The sequence below is a fragment of the Tribolium castaneum genome, chromosome 1, assembly GCF_031307605.1.
Source record: "Tribolium castaneum strain GA2 chromosome 1, icTriCast1.1, whole genome shotgun sequence".
In the NCBI taxonomy this organism is placed as follows: Eukaryota; Metazoa; Arthropoda; class Insecta; order Coleoptera; family Tenebrionidae; genus Tribolium; species Tribolium castaneum.
The window spans coordinates 31515402-31532401 of record NC_087394.1 but is presented as its reverse complement, the minus strand read 5'-3'; the positions used below and the strand labels follow the sequence as shown (position 1 = coordinate 31532401).

Sequence of the window (17000 nt, the reverse complement as noted above, 5' to 3'; positions counted from 1 at the left end):
GCATTCGCAATTTTAAAGCCCGATGCAAGTATGGGGGAATTCGCTGGTGCAATTACATTCGTCGAGACGACGTCGTCGTCGTGATCGTCGGTATGACGGCGGTCTAGACGTCTACGACCTTGCCTGAAATAGCCGCGACGCCGGAAGACTCCGCGGCCTCTGTCCGGCATTCCGCCGACAAGTCGATCTGCATTTAGCATCTTCACGACCGGCCCAAACCGTCGACTCATCCTCTAGGTCTGAAAATGAAATATTACAGACGGCTGAAGGTGATAGAATAGTGGCTAATGTGGAAATTGTTGCGATGGTTCGAGGTGCCAAAAATGCGGTTTTGGCGGTTTTAATTCAATGGAATGTTTTGCTCTTATTTTAAATATGGGTGAGTAATGGCCCAATTCTTCGCAAATCTGACCTAAATAATTTATTTTTCATTTTTTTTAACAACAGTAACAAATGAGGAGAAACATAAATTATATAAAAATTGTTAAAGTTTTACAATTACGTGATTATTGATTTAATACTAATAAAATTTCCTTCAAAATTGATTTTATTTGATTGGTATGTAAATTGGAAGTTTTTCCATCATTTTTATTTAAAAAGGCGGGGGATAAAGTATCATGGTAGAAAAAGTGGTACTTTCCACCCGCATACACATAGGTAAAGTTTTCAACCAAACGGGAAAGTGAATGTTTTTGCTGTAGACAAAAGTAGTATAAGCGAACAATTAGTGCTAATGAGGTCATTATCTAATGACCGCTGCAACTTTCTCTTAATGACCGCTACACTTTGGCCGCTACAATTTTGCTATATGTCATACAATATATAAGACCAAAGAAAATTTAGGAAAATATTCAGTGTTGTTCTCGTGTTTGTTCTTGAAGAAGACGTCTTGGTGTATTGTGAAATTAAGGTAAGTTTTTTAAGAAATTATTTTAAATATTTATTAACTGTTGTGAATTTGTGTTAGATGCCTGGAAAACGTGTATCTTCTATGCCATTGAAAAAATCATCTCCGAAGCGTTTTAAAGCCCCAGGTGATGGTGGATGTGTAGAAGAAGAGGAAATTAGTGAATTTACCAACCTGCAACCCTCAACATCTAAGGCAACAGAATCAGGTAAATACTTTATAATTTATATAATAATAGATTAATCATTAATTATAATATTTACAGTGAATGCTTTAAAAAGACGCCTCCCTAACTTCGAAGATGGTCCTTTAGGTAATTAATTACATACTCATTTCTATATTATAAATGTACGTGTTTGTAGATACACTTGTAAATCAAATCGGTGCTGGTCAAATTGACGATAATGAAGTCTTTGAAAATTTTGCTGATGGTAAGTAATAGCAACAACTTATTGAATATGTGAATACTTCAATATTTTCTTACAGAATTTAACTTTATTAATAAAAATGGAGAAAATGAATCATTCATAAAAAAGTTTAATACATTAGCGAGACGTATGAGGTTTTCCTTTAAAGATAATGCGCCGGAGAATCCAATTGAATGGATGCAAGTAAGTGTCACGTTATGTTTGTAAATTAGTTAATTAATTAATGATATTTTCGTTTAATAGAATGCAATTGAAGAACTGTTGGCGCACATTTTTAGAGGATTTTCAAGTGATGACTATGTCGGCTTAGTTCTCGAAAATGAAGAATTCCCCGAGCGACCTGTTTACATTTCCTTCCGCAAATTATCCCAATATAATGTCGCAATGGTGATGGAAACTGTAGGAAATGTTCTTCAGAGCAATCGTGCGTTCTTTGTTAATGATCGTTTATCGATACGGGTGGACAGGGTGGCTTTACCTGTGGGAAAAGGATTTCGTACCGCCACCGATGGATTAGCCGTAAGTTATAATGAACATTGTCTTAGTAAAAATTAATAAATAAATAAATAAATCTAATAAATATGATTTCTGTGATTTTATTTTGATTTAACCCAGAATGTGTGTGTGTGTGTGTCGCGCCCGTCCCCGCGCCGCCGCCACCCCGTCCCGCGCCCGTTCCCGCGCCGCCGCCACCCCGTCCCGCGCCCGTTTCCGCGCCGCCGCCCCGTCGTCCGCGCCGCGCCCCGTCCGCGTCATGCTGGTGAGTAACGAGATATAAGGAAAGAAAGAAAAAACATGGATCTTGCAAAGTCTTTATTTATTCATGAAATATTTGTTAAACATTTTGTTGCATAGTTTGTCATTATTGTGAAAATCTTTGTTAAATAACTTTAGAAAATCATCAACAGAATTGCCTAATGCGTAGTTTAAAAGAAATAAAGTACAGTATTTGCCACAGACGGTTGAAGAAAAATCTTGAATTTGAGAAATATTGTAAGACCACATCATAGCATTTTTTCTAAGAAATTTTAAAATATTCGGAGGCGGCTGATTTCCAAAACTATCAAAGAAGTATGCGAAACCAAATTTATCAATGTAAACAGCCATCCAATGACTACCCGGGAGGTAATCAGGGTCTCTGTTGATAATAACCATAGAGGGTCTGGTGATTAGGACAGGTAGAGTGTTATACGCAGAAACAAGAACGTGGTGTCTTTTCTTCCGAGAGATCATCTCCAGACACGTTTTGAGTTGTAAAGTATTCATTGTACCAACTAGCCAAGTTTTGTACGTTTTGAACAGCGCACACCGAATCGCTGATTATATGATTCACACAACAATTCGTATCAAAATGTTCTCTCAAGTAACGAAGCGATGGACACTCTAAATCTTCAATGTTTACAATTTGACTTTTTGGTAAACGTTTCAAAAGTAGACGCTTCTTATCTATTCCTTTCACGTATATACACTTTGAATTTTTCGTAGTTTCATTCAATATTTCAGACAACTTTTCGTAGTCGTAATTACCGCAGTTCCAAGAAAGCCCGTGAAAGTTATTCGTCAACCAATCGGCTTGCTTCTGATAACGATGCGGTAAGGTTGAAAGATCATCGGGTGGTTTAAACAAAAAGATGTCTGGTGCGCTTTTGTTCGTATTAAATACAGCTAATTCTTTTATGGTTAAAGTTTCGGTACAATTACCGTAATTGAACCCTTGAAAATCCACAAACACAACCATTTCGGATGACGGGTAAAATGAAAGTAGCAAATTTTTCATTTGTAATAGCAATTTATTTATCACTTATATAAATTTATCAACTACTATAATCTACAATTACATTACGTTTTTTATCAATTTCTATTACACTATCAAATTCACCATACACTAAACAATTGACAGTTTCTGTAAGAGCAGTGTTAAAACCAACTTCTATTCGTAAACTTCCGTTCTTTATCAAATTCCATGAAAGAGCATTATGCGATGATAAGTCAGGTGTCAAATCAAAAACAGCTATTGAATATCCATCAGCATAATTATCACGTGAAATCCCATTTCCAGTGTTTAGAAAATGTATACCAGTACCAGAAAATAATGTGTGGTACATTGAAACAAATTTCTTATTTGGACCGATAAATGTAGGTTGTAAGGGTTTACTAGGAATTTGGTTACCATCCACGTACAAGGATAGATAGTTTAAACCAAAGTTTTCGAAATTAAATGGATTTAAGGAATAATCACCGTTAAATGCTTTATTTGTCACAAAGCACAATGCACATCTTTTTGGAAGTTGGCCCAAATAAACATTATCCAATGATTTTCCTTGTACTCCTTGCGGTATAGTCAAAACCTTTAATTCTGTTCGCGTAATTGGATATTTTGCAGTTGAAAGCTCTAAAGCCTTTGCATGCGCAAGTAATACGCTTGGATTTATCCGATTTCTTCTAATCATTAGAGTTGCATCAGTAATTTGAATTTTTCCATTAAGATTATTTGATGACATCAATGCAAAACTATCACGAGAACGTACAAATTTTAATCTCATTTCTACACCGTTGATTAAAAATTTTTCTTGATTAAATATATCACAATTTAAGTGACCAATAAGATCGACTTCTTTACTCGTCGACGTTAGTTTGAGTCTATTGGCGAATCCACTGTTCTCATTGGTTACTACATTCATTTTGCCTGCCGTATCGGCGTACCATAATCCACAAGTTAAATGGGAATTCTTCGCCCCTGAGTCATAATTTAAAAGTGTCTCCAAATAACATTTATAAGCGTATGTATTATTTGGTGGTGAAATCAGTTTTTGATTTAGGTATACATCAACTTGACTAAACATTGAGTGGAGAATATTATTAACTGGACCAATTGTATCTTCAGCGGTATAATTACTACCGTCATCTTTGCATATTTTAATACAAAGTGAAAGTAAAGTTTGCGATAAATCTATATAGTCTTCACCACCTGGTATTACAAATTCTAAAGGACTATTTTCAGATATACTAGATACAGTTTTGTAATGAACCCATTGACCGCTTTCGATGCTTGTTTGAGTTGGCGGTAAAGCAAAAAGATCCAATTCACTTTTCGCGCACTCACAACTATGAGGATGTAAAAACGACATTCTAGCTAAAGATATCTTGATGTTTAATAACTGAACTCGTTTTACACTTCTTTGCAGAACGACGTGAAGAACTATTCTGACTTTTATTTTGTACTAGCCTTCTTTTTATAGATCCAGATCCTACCAAGTTGTCTAATTTATCTTGAGCTTTTCGTTTCAAATTTTCAACTGACTCATTTACACGTGTCTTGAATGCATCCTTTACAGGCACCTCATTAACAATGTCGCCAAGAAAATTTGAACCAGTGCGTAGTGTTTCCTTACCAATTGTTTTAACACCACTCTTTATTAACGGCATTACCGTACGAAAAAGTCCCCGTAAAAAACTACCAATACCATAACCCTTTTGGTAACTAATTCCTTTGTAAATAGCACCTACACCTGAACCAGCTTGATTGATGTAGTAATCGTGATAATGACATGAAGGCATTACGAAATTTTTTTAAAATGAAGTTTAACGCACACTGTTCCAAACTGAAATGGCACTTTCTCACCAGTTGCACTTCTTATATCAATTTCAATGTTTTCAAATTCCCTTTTCAACAGAGGCACGTAATGCGGATGCGAAAATAATTGCGTATGATGTGTACCGTAAATGTAGTGTTTATTATCGATAACAACGATTCGAATTACTTTTGCCATTATATCGCCCACCAATTGTGGTTCAATTATATCACTGTATACGAAAAGTTGTGAAGGCAAACCCAACATAATGTTTGCTGGATGTGTTGAAGTTTTACTCAGTACATTTGTATCCGGTTGAAAACCTAATTGTAGACTTAATGTCGGTGAAAATGATAGACTTGTCAGATATTTGCTACTGCTTGTTACAGTTACTCTTTTTGAACCATCATTTAATCTGAACTCAACATTATCTTTTACTAAAACTCTTACCGAGTTTAGAGCATCCACAATAGATTCGATCGTTTCGTAGTTACCAGCTTCAAGCTTAGTCTTATATTTCGTCATAATTACATCGTGTTCAAATGTGATCGTTTTCATTTTAAGATCGCGCATGAATTCTTTCGAAGACTTGTATTTCCTTCTTCGAACCTGATCATCGATCCATGTCGCAAAACGGGGATCTTTAAACAATATGTCAATGGCTTTTTCACCTTTTTGCATAATCGCCGATAAACTAAATTCAAAAGAGCAGTAAATAATATTTTCACCACTGTTGATGGTTAAGAAGGAACACGGATACTGTATTTCCGAAAGTCCCACACACCATTCACCATCCAAATGAACAGTTTTTGGAAGTTGTGTGCAAAAGTGCGTTGTTGTATTTTCGGGGAAGTAATTGGTTGAGCTGTTTGATACCAAAGTTAAATAAAATTCGTTATTCATATCGATGTAAGGGAACTGCACGGAATCCACGAGTTAAACTTTGAAGGATAATTTTTCCACTGCACAAAAATTTCACATTTACCTCTTTTATATCGCTTCTTCAATACTTTTTCAATGTGAAATGTACTCTGGGGGTCGTACGTTACGCGCTGTAATTCGGGGTGATAGAAGACGCCCTCTATTGGTTCATCCATTAAATCGGAAATTTTGTACACAACGGGTTGTCTCATTATAACATCAGTTATTTTGAATATTTCACCGCTCCAATTACTCATGTAGCCTTTTTCAAATACGTGCTTGTACTTGGTGATTCTGACGTAATCTCCAACTTTGTACACATTTTCGAGTTTGATCGTTTTAATATTCTTCTTTCTCGTACTCATAATGTTATCGTATACTTGCGCAACGTTGTCAGGATTTACCTCGTTAGGAGCCATTTTAATAGTACGATGATAAGAATTATTGTAAGAGTGCATGAATTCGGGTAATACATCAATGTATTGCATATTATTTGCAAACGTAAAATATTTATGCATTTTTGTTTTTAAAGTTTTATTGAACCTTTCTACCACAGCAGCTTTTACATCAGGATTATTTGTTACATAATAATTTATATCATATTGTTTAAACAATTTTTGGACATTTTTCGCTAGAAATTCTTTTCCCTTGTCAGTCTGAAGATTAACCGGAACACGCTCATCAAATATTTCTTTAAAAGCTGCAGCCACTTCATTTCCCGTCTTTGTGTATAAAGGTTTAACCCATGCAAACTTGGAAAATACATCGATGACAGTTAATAGGTAATTTACACCTCGATTATGTTTTGCGATGTTTCTCATATCTATTAAATCAGCTTGAAATAAATCGTCTATGTTGGTTACATGATAACTATTTCTAGGAAATCGACGACGAACTTGCTTATGTAATGTATAAGATTCCACACCTTCTAGCCATTTATTAATTTTTTTCTTATGTATATTTGTAAACTTAGCTAAGTTGTTAGGACTCGAAAAACCAAGAGGGTCACGAGGTATAAAATATCTTTCCTTTATTTCATCCATTTTTGTCTACTTGCTTTCATACGGCGACCAAGGAACTCTCAAGCGTTTTTGTTTTCTTGATGACGATCGCATTGATTTCTTCGTTATTTGACTATCCTCTTCTTCTTCTTCTTCTTCTGTGTCAAACTTTGACGACGATATTGGTTTTACTTTCACTTCGTTTTTTACTTCTTGCTTTTCAGCACCTTGTTCATTTATATATTTCAAACGTTTTGGATTAATTATAAGAGTACGTGGAACGTTTATTTTATACAAAATTTCCGCAAAATTTTTCCATCCGACAGGCTCGGCATTTAACTTATTACTACTCTTCATAACATCAGTGATTAGATCAAATATATTGGAACCAGGAATTGTGTTTCCATCGTAGATAACGTTTCCGGTTTCATTCCATGCAACTCCATTGTGTGTTAAATTGTTTAACAAAGCATTCGCTTTAACTTGTAAGGGTCTTGGTAGGGAACTCAAAATGTTTCGAGTAATTCGTTCAGATTGTTCTAATTGATTTTCTTTAGAATAAATCACAGGTATGGTAACAGGTTCACGAGAACGACTTATCATTTTTAGATATCTTTGAAGCACTTGATTATACAAAATCCATTTTTCATTATCATCAATGTTTTTCGTATCTATGATTCTTTTCATTTCATGATCTAAATCATTTAGGGTGTTTGGCTGAGTGCTTTTGTTATTATGCAAACGTTCAAGTTCGGATGAATCAATGAGTACCATTTTTTTCGTATGTTCCATTATTTATTAAATAAATGACCCAACACACCCGAAATTATTGGAGCCAACAACAATGGTAAGAAAGCACCTCCTTTTTGCACAATTAGTTTCTTTTTTCTCTGGAGAGATAATTTACGATTTACTAAATTTCTCAGTAATTTTTTATGTTTCTTTAATTTGCTCTTTTGAGAACCATTTAAAGGAACTTTCCCTAATAACGTATTGTGAGCGCACTCGCATATACAATGCACCAAGTTTTTATCGGCAGAATTAAGAATTGATTTACGATAAACAGGTGTTGTTCTATGCAAAAATTTTAATAACTCGGCGTTTCTTTCTAACGCTCGCGACATCTCAACGACGACTGACGCATAAACTACTTACTTTTATATTTATAATCTCTCTTAGGTATGTATGCATAAGAAGGTTCTTCATCAGGTAGAATATTTGTTCGAATACGGAATTCATCTGGAGTATCTTGTTTTAAATCAATCAACAAATAACCATGCGGTCTCATTGTGGCATCCTTATAAGCTTCCTGGATAAATTTTATATTTTCAGGAAAAATCTGTCTAGCTAAGAAATTAATTTGAGCTTTATCACGAGGATTTTTAAAATAAACGATATAGTTCGCATTCAAAGAAATATCTCTCTGTCCTTTTCCTTGATGAAACAAATTTTGCGTAATGTAGAAGACACTAAGGTTTCGATGATGACTTCCCTTAGTGAAAATATCGACCACACTGCCATTAGTCTCTCTCATCAGATCATCCAAAATTATCAATGTCGCTTCTGTACCATCAAAATCATTCATATCAGGAACGCCTTGACGAAATTCAAGATTACTATTATTGATTACATTAGTTTGATACAACGGTTGCCACTCGTCATAAAACCAAAGCACTCGTTCAAATTTTTTTTATCACAGACCGAATTTATGTGGTTCAAAAATCGTATAATAAAGTGCGTTTTTCCGCAAGCAGTTGGACCAGCTATAATTGCTGTAAACGGAGATTTGAATCGTAAGTCCATTCTATTTCAAATAACTTTCATTATTCAACACCAAACCAATAATGATAACTTTTGCTACGCGGCGGAATATTTAAAGAAAACAGAGTATACATTTTATTTAATTATTTATTATCACAGACAGTTATAATCATTATTTTCCCTATAATATTGTATTCTATTTTCGACAGCAGTTTTTACATTCACAGGCAGTTTCAAAACTATCTCATACAAGGTTGCATTTTGTTCATACCGATTCTTAATAATATCATACAATTTTTGAGATAAATTTTTACATCCATTCTCCATAACATCAAGCGCAACATTATTTATAAAACTATCGTAACATGGATAGAATTTATATTGAATTCTTCTTGCATGAAGCAGATTCAATAAATGCTCGCCCATATTTACGACAGTTTTAATTGTGTTCAATGATAAATAAATGCCCTTGTACACGCTGGGTTGACTAGGTATAAATTGAAGAGTATTATATCTACAAACCACCACGACGTAGCCACTTAGCATACACAACATCTGACCTTCTGGAACACTAATTTCTTCTACTTCTTCGTCCTCCTCTCTTGATTCAAAGATCTTGCTCATTTCTTTTAAAAACTCTTCAAAGGTTTCAATAGAAAAACTTATCGCCGATGTTAATTCTGGATTATGTATCTTCAACAACGGCACAAAATCATGGAGTGGTTTTACTCCAATCGATAAAAGTTTGCTACCAGACTTAGTTATAGGATACACCACTTCATGAATTAAACGAAACTTCTCATTGATCACCATCCGAGCCGTTCTCTCAGCTTCATCTTTCTCACTTCTCTCAGCTTCATTTTTCTCGATGTTGTCGGCCATTTCCATCAACGATCGCTCCAACACAGGATCCGACCATTCAGCTGGTGTTATGATGTCTTCTTCAGCGTGGATAGGCTGAGGCGACTTGGGGGATGCAGCTTGGCTAAGACCTATTTCAGATACTCTCGCTAATTCTATGGATTGCGATGGTGGTGGTGGTGGTGGTGAAGCAGCTGGAAATGCTGACAAAGACGACTTCGGAACCGATGGAACTTGCGAAGCACTAATTTCCTCTTCTTCTACACATCCACCATCACCTGGGGCTTTAAAACGCTTCGGAGATGATTTTTTCAATGGCATAGAAGATACACGTTTTCCAGGCATCTAACACAAATTCACAACAGTTAATAAATATTTAAAATAATTTCTTAAAAAACTTACCTTAATTTCACAATACACCAAGACGTCTTCTTCAAGAACAAACACGAGAACAACACTGAATATTTTCCTAAATTTTCTTTGGTCTTATATATTGTATGACATATAGCAAAATTGTAGCGGCCAAAGTGTAGCGGTCATTAAGAGAAAGTTGCAGCGGTCATTAGATAATGACCTCATTAGCACTAATTGTTCGCTTATACTACTGACAAACGAAGCGAGTGGGAAACTACACTCTTACTTCGTATACATCGGTATACATACATTGTTTTTTTAATTAACACGATAATTCAACTTATAAACATGGTATAGCTTTTTGTATTCGAATGGGAAAGTTGGTGGTGCATGAGATAATTTATTTTTGAGATGTGTCCATAATTACCTATATATTTTATACAGTGGTTCACGGTTATAACGAACTCGGAAAATACATTAAAATCAGTTCGTTATTTCTGAAGTTTGCTATAAACAGTTAACACTTTACACGAAATGAATAAATATCTGTTGCAAAAAAACATTGAATCTATACTGTGTGAATTATTTAAATAATAAAAAATACACTGAGCTCACGGAAAGATTTTCGGCTTGAAAAGTAATACGTTATTGCTGGAAGTTCGTTATAAACGTGTTCGTTATAACCCGACTTCACTGTATTTATTTTATTTTAAATTAAAATCTCTTCAAGTAAGGCGTAAGTATTTTATTTGTTTTTTTATGGACTATTATTATTTAAAAGACAAAAACAATTATTTTGGTTCAATTAATAATGATTTAAATATCAAACGCACGTGGAAATTTCAGAAATAAATCACAATTAATTCACCCTGTTTTCATAAAAACACATTTTTTTATTAATAGATTGCTGACGTTTGCTGATTTCATCTCTTTGGCATTCACTTAAAGCTGTAACTAATTTTGTGAAATAAGAAATTTCAAGCATACCTAGAAATATATTCAGAGTTTGTTCATAATTTATCGTAGGTCTTGTGCAAATGTTGTAATTACTAGGTGTTAATTATTATTATTTCTATAATTTTTCGGACTTGGTACAGTGAATCCTTGATTATCCGACCTCTTAATGGACAAATACAAAAAACTTTATTATTATAACATCGAGAGTAATGAATGCCAATAACTCGACATTGAAAGAAAATTTAAAACGCAAAAAATTAAACAAACTTGTATGTCGTATTTAGAATTTATATTAAAATGTACTAAGTAGTGATGAGTGAGGTTGTATTATTTTTTTCAAACACGGAGCAATTTGATTGCCGATTTTGTACAAACTTGCAAATTTGGAAACCAATTCTCCTTTAGAATGAATTTTAACTTCTCTACCTTTATCTTCGTGTCCACCTTATAAGGCGAAAAATTACCACGTATTCGAAATATCTGGTTGCAGAAAACGCCAGACGACTGAGTATACTACAAATGAGAGAATTGGAATTAGCTTAAGTAAACTGCTTCAGATTTGCTGGAAAAAATTCGGGCGCTGCACCACATATTTACAGAATCCTGGAAGATGTAATACTGATCCAAACGACTAGAAACAAAAGATAGTTTATTAATAATTTTTAGTGCAATTTGTTCAAGAACTGCGATAATTCCTCGCTCTATAAATAACCCAACCGCCTTCCGCCGGTGCCAAATTATCTCGGTAATTTGAATTCGCCGTGACAATACCGGCTCTATCTTCCAGCTTATTGATTCGGGCGTCTTCATGCGGGTCTGCAAATGCATTTTTGCCCATTTAACTGTCATTAGTGGTCGCATTAAAAATACATTTTCTTTCACCTCCGTGTATCTCTTTCGGGACATTATCCGAAAATCGTCGTTTTATTGCTCGTTTTCGTCGCCATCGCCGTTGGGGCGTGCGATGCACCTTAGAAACAACCGGAAGTAAGTTAGGCGATGGGTGTACAGGTGGGGGTGTAGCGGGTGCGCCTGTATGTGTGAGAGGCTGTTTGCTTGCTCAATGACATTCCTGCGCGTCTGTGTGTGTGATGTCGCGAGTCATTCATAAACGCGACCTGTCTGGTCTGGTGGACCGGAGTTTGAGCGCCTCCAGCAAACACATGTGCAGTTGTGGCGTGGTGTGCCCGTTATGGACGATTCGTTCGTTCGTTCAGCGCACCAGCACCAGCTGAGCCTAGCCGAGGACTGAACGAATGAAAACAGTGAAAACACTTTCTCTCGCGACATTGGCTTTAAGCACGACGCGGTTTATTTACATTTCTTTTCAACGTTCCTCCACTTGATACAGTCACGGTGACTTCAGCAACTGGGGCTGTTTTTCATCAAACTTTTATTAAAAGTATTGTCGCGTTTTTAAGGACGATGAAAAAAGGCTAAACTTGGCAATTGGACGACTATTTTTAGCACCGGATGAATGAAATTTCTGAACATGGCTATTTTTGAATGAGTTCATTATCTCTCAGTAATTTAGAGTTAGATACAATAGTTTCACTTTCAGTATCACTGAGATATCTCTATCCACTTTCCGAAGGATGCAGGATTCTGAGGATGGGTTTACAAATTTGCACCACTGGGCCACGAGGCCCCAGGTGGTACTGACCGTCTTTTGCAGATATTTTAACACAAACTTTTTAAATAAATCAACATTACAAACTAAATAATTGCAATAATTCACCTAAAACGCAAATACTTTCAGTTCAAAAGTCGGCGAATTAGCTCGAGAAAGCATTTTTTTTCCACTTTTTTCAATTTAATTCTCTAATTTTTCACCAGATTTCATCAAAAGATACCGGGCGTATAAGTCAACTAAAGTTTGAAGTTATATTTCACCTTTACGTTCATCTCTTTTTCTCTCAAAACAAAAAGTACGTTTACAGTTTGGGGCCTTTACGTACTTTTACATTTTTGCCGCATGATTTTCTTATTTCTCTCAGTTCCATGCTCCGCTTTACGTTTATACGTCTATGTGTTCTCTCAATCTCTTATTTTTGCTTACATGTTGTTTCACTTACCTTTTCAACACTTTTTTTCATAGAAAAATTGTTACTCTGATCCGGGTTTGAACCCCCGACCTCCCCCGCCGTAAGTGGCGCTTATACCACTGGGCCACCAAGGCCCTAGTTATACTGACCGTCTTTTGCAGATATTTTAACACAAACTTTTTAAATAAATCAACATTACAAACTAAATAGTTGCAATAATTCACCTAAAACGCAAATACTTTCAGTTCAAAAGTCGGCGAATTAGCTCGAGAAAGCATTTTTTTTCCACTTTTTTCAATTTAACTCTCTAATTTTTCACCAGATTCCATCAAAAAATACCGGGCGTATAAGTCAACTAAAGTTTGAAGTTATATTTCACCTTTACGTTCATCTCTTTTTCTCTCAAAACAAAAAGTACGTTTACAATTTGGCGCCTTTACGTACTTTTACATTTTTGCCGCATTATTTTCTTATTTCTCTCAGTTCCATGCTCCGCTTTACGTTTATACGTCTATGTGTTCTCTCAATCTCTTATTTTTGCTTACATGTTGTTTCACTTACCTTTTCAACACTTTTTTTCATAGAAAAATTGTTACTCTGATCCGGGTTTGAACCCCCGACCTCCCCCGCCGTAAGTGGCGCTTATACCACTGGGCCACCAGGGCCCCAGGTACTGACCGTCTTTTGCAGATATTTTAACACAAACTTTTTAAATAAATCAACTTTACAAACTTTATATTTGCAATAATTCACCTAAAATATACCGTTTTGATGATGGTTTTGAAAAATTTTTTTTTTGCGTTTGAGTTTGAGAATTTGTTGAAAATCCTAAGAATTCTACGATTGGTTCACTAATTTAAACAACTTTTGCTAATCTATGCTATCTTCATAGTATAATCCCTAATAGAACCTACTTTAAGGCTGGGTTTTCCATTTTTGAAACTAATTCCCATAATGTTTCTCTACCTCTCTGCATCTCCATTTTTCTGAGAGCATTTCCTCTAGAATTTTTCTACGGAAACAGATGCATTATATAATAAATGATTTATTCAGACTTATTTCTATCTCGGCAAAATAACCCAGCATTTAACTCACCATTGTAACGAGTAGGTCGTTGATTTTAATAAGTTTTTACTAATGAGTGCTTAATCATTATCTGGAGATTTTTGACGTTGCATTAAAATATAATAAGGCACAACTGCATTATGCCATTGCGAAAGTACTGTTTTACGAAAAACGTGTTATTGTGTGCAGGTTTTTTGATAACGCTCACGACATTTATCACATTAAATCTTCCATTCAACAATGTTTTAAATTCACAGCTACTTTAGTAGTTTGGTATCAGCATTTTGTTGTTTAAAAATTAAAAAGCGGCTTCCACTGAAATAATTACTGTATCTCGGAATTTATGGCGCTCGGAAATAATTTATCTTTTAATTTATGCCAAAATTTATAGCTGGCTTAAATTTACAACAAGTTGATTAAAACGTTAATATCTGGATTTTTATTACACTGTACAAGACATACTCGTAAAATTAATTTGTCACGTTTTTGTGTTTCCGCAATCCGTAAGCGTATCGTTTTCGTCTTTTAATTGTCACAGAGTTAACTGTGAGTGTAATTATTACACTTTTAGCGGCTCCCCTGACCCAGAAATTTAACAAGAATAAGAGTTGGTTTTCCATTTGCTTGAACACATTTTTGGGTGGAAAATTGTTGCGAAATCGAACCACAGAAGCTGGCCATTTGTAATTTGAAAATTTATGTGTTAGTAGAATAGTGAAAGTTAATTGGTTGGGAAACTTTTAATAGGATTAGTTGTTCAATCAAATATTTATAGAAACGATTGTGGCGGTTTAGGAGTCACCTCAACAAGTTTTTGTAATGGTAATCAACATGCTTATTTAATCGTAAATATTTCGTAATAATAACTAGGTATGTAAAATCAATGTTATTACGTATGACTGGGAAAATTACGTGTCGTAAAGCGATGAGTGCCTAAAAAGTCGGGTAATTAGATTTTATAGACATCGTCCTAATTACGGGTCATAAAACTAGTCTCGTTAAGACCGCACGACAACTTCCTGCAGTGTAACCAAAACAGTGAATGAACGTAACAAGCCGAAATTGTACAATTTTTGTAATTAGACTAGCCGGTGGCTAGTTCTCCGCCCGTTCTACAGGTGTGTAAGTCAATGGGCATCTGGTAGCCGGAAAGGGAAATGACGTATCCCAGCGTAGCGCCGCCACTGTGACCACAGAGAAGGAAATGTGTGTTTTGTACAGTGATTTACCTGGACTGTGTCCGCCCCAGCCGCCTCCGGAGTATCGCTCCGGCAGCAGGAAACTCGCAATTTGTCCGTTCACTTTTATTTTATTAACGATAATTTTTCTAATGAGATCACGTTTCACTTGCTGGGGTATTGTGTTCGAACAGGCCGTAAGATATTGACTAATTGGAGGAAACTTGTTGGAATGCAGCGGTTCTGTGTCAGTCGTGTCGTCTCCGAAGCAGACCTGTGGGAGATCTCATAAATCTGGGCGCGATCGTTATTGAAAAACAAGAACACCTTCGACATGTCACAGACACCGGCACTGTTGATGTTATCATTTATAACGAATTACGATCGGCGACGACGGCGGCGACTACTCATTAGAAGTCGCCGCCCAAACGTTCCACCCCATCCACAATGGTGACGAATCGACTCGAATTAATCTTGTTCCTCTCACCTGTTGATTGATCGTCGCACATAACGATCCTCGATCGATTAACCCTTCCCGATGACATAATCGAAGCCCAACGAGCCGATAAAATGATTCGAGTTTGGGATTTTTGCTTAATTGATAAGGGATTGAGCGCCGGTTCGTACTGGAGCCGTAAATGTCAGGAGCGAGTTCAGGTAATAAAGTGGAGGAATGGGGAACGATCACGCGGCCATCGTATTGACAGTGAGCCATAAATTAGAGCGCCGCCGTCGTAGAACACCGGCAGTGATGTTCTCACGCCACCCGGTGCCGGGCAATTACCACCCGGGTCCCGTAATTGTGTTTTAACTGTTGACGGAGCGATTCCATTAAACCAAGATCTCGTCTCGCATTCCTGCGACCATCCGACTGTCCGAAGGTTCACACCGCCCTTGTCATCTTAACGAGTTAATCCAGACAAATACGATGCGAGATAGCAACGACGCCGCCAGCGAACTCACTATCAAGATGGATTTTAAGTGGCTGTCGATTAATTGCGCGATTTCGGACGCGTTTGATATTTTGAAAGAAAAGGCACTCATTTGCTTAATAAGTGGCACATCAATGCATGTTTTTCATTTTAAAAAATAAGTTAAAATAACTTTGCAAATTCGAAATTTGTTTTGTTTCCGAGACCCTAGTTTAAACTAAGGAAGGCAGAAAATTGTCCCTTATTTAAGAAGGAAGTGAAAACATACCAAGAAAGTCACCTTTCTATTGAAATGAATTTCTTGTAACCCGAAAATTAAGTGTATCGAGACCGAAAAGTGATAACAAGTATTATTCTACTACATTTGTCACCATAATTTCTTTTTTTAATGTCTAATAATGTCTCTTACATACTTTTTTATGAAGATTCTAAAAATGTACTCAAAAATTTGCCATCACGTCCAAATTGACCAAAACTTTTTAAATAACCACCACAAGATATACATTATTTAATTAGCATGGAATAATAAAATTATTTTGCTTATTTTATTACAAAAAAAAGTTTTTATTGTTGTTTTCCACTATACAGAGGATGATTCAAAAGTATCGAACAAATTCTCGTATGGTGATAAATGATAAGAGACGTTAACTTAACACAAAAATTAAGTCAGATTTTTTTCAAGCAACAATTTTTTATATATTTTTTAACTTATTTTCCGTAACAACGTTATCGATGGTTGTTGCTCTTTTGTTTCCTTGGACGTCAATAATTTATTGTCGAATTTGTAAGTTTTTTAATTCTTTTGTACATCACAAGAGATTAATTGTTGATTTTTTTCAACAGTTACTTGTTTAAAATGTTGCAAGAGCTGTTTTTTCCGCTAACTAAAGTCAAAAAAATATGATCTGAAGCAACAAAAAAATTAACTTAACAAATTTAACTTTGAAGAGCTATATATGAAAGAAGGTTTAAACAATTTTATGTCATAGGAACTCCTGTGTCCTTTATCAGCACTCGA

The 17000-nt window shown here is 35.5% G+C and overlaps 3 protein-coding genes across 11 annotated transcripts in view; 2 read left to right on the top strand and 1 right to left on the bottom strand.

Moving 5' to 3' along the window:
- The window catches only part of LOC100141824 (uncharacterized), an 88740-nt gene that overhangs the window by 52458 nt on the left and 19282 nt on the right, over positions 1–17000 (top strand).
- Positions 703–8235, top strand: LOC135266268 (uncharacterized). Of its 2 annotated transcripts, XR_010334171.1 has the most exons (8): positions 703–910; positions 968–1115; positions 1173–1220; positions 1270–1338; positions 1394–1518; positions 1579–1854; positions 1951–7676; positions 8009–8235. XR_010334171.1 is itself a non-coding variant. In XM_064356612.1 (7 exons), the coding sequence occupies exons 2-7, from the start codon at positions 968–970 to the stop codon at positions 2101–2103; spliced, it is 819 nt and encodes a 272-aa protein (XP_064212682.1). In that variant the 5' UTR covers positions 703–910; the 3' UTR covers positions 2104–8235. The 2 variants fall into 2 exon arrangements, 1 of the variants encoding a protein (XP_064212682.1); XM_064356612.1 differs by having other exon boundaries at positions 1951–8235.
- Positions 8720–10058, bottom strand: LOC100142494 (uncharacterized). Its single transcript, XM_064356608.1, has 2 exons — positions 9854–10058; positions 8720–9796 (listed from the first exon to the last, which is right to left on the bottom strand). Exon 2 carries the CDS (start codon positions 9794–9796, stop codon positions 8744–8746), a length of 1053 nt encoding a protein of 350 aa, XP_064212678.1. The 5' UTR covers positions 9854–10058; the 3' UTR covers positions 8720–8743.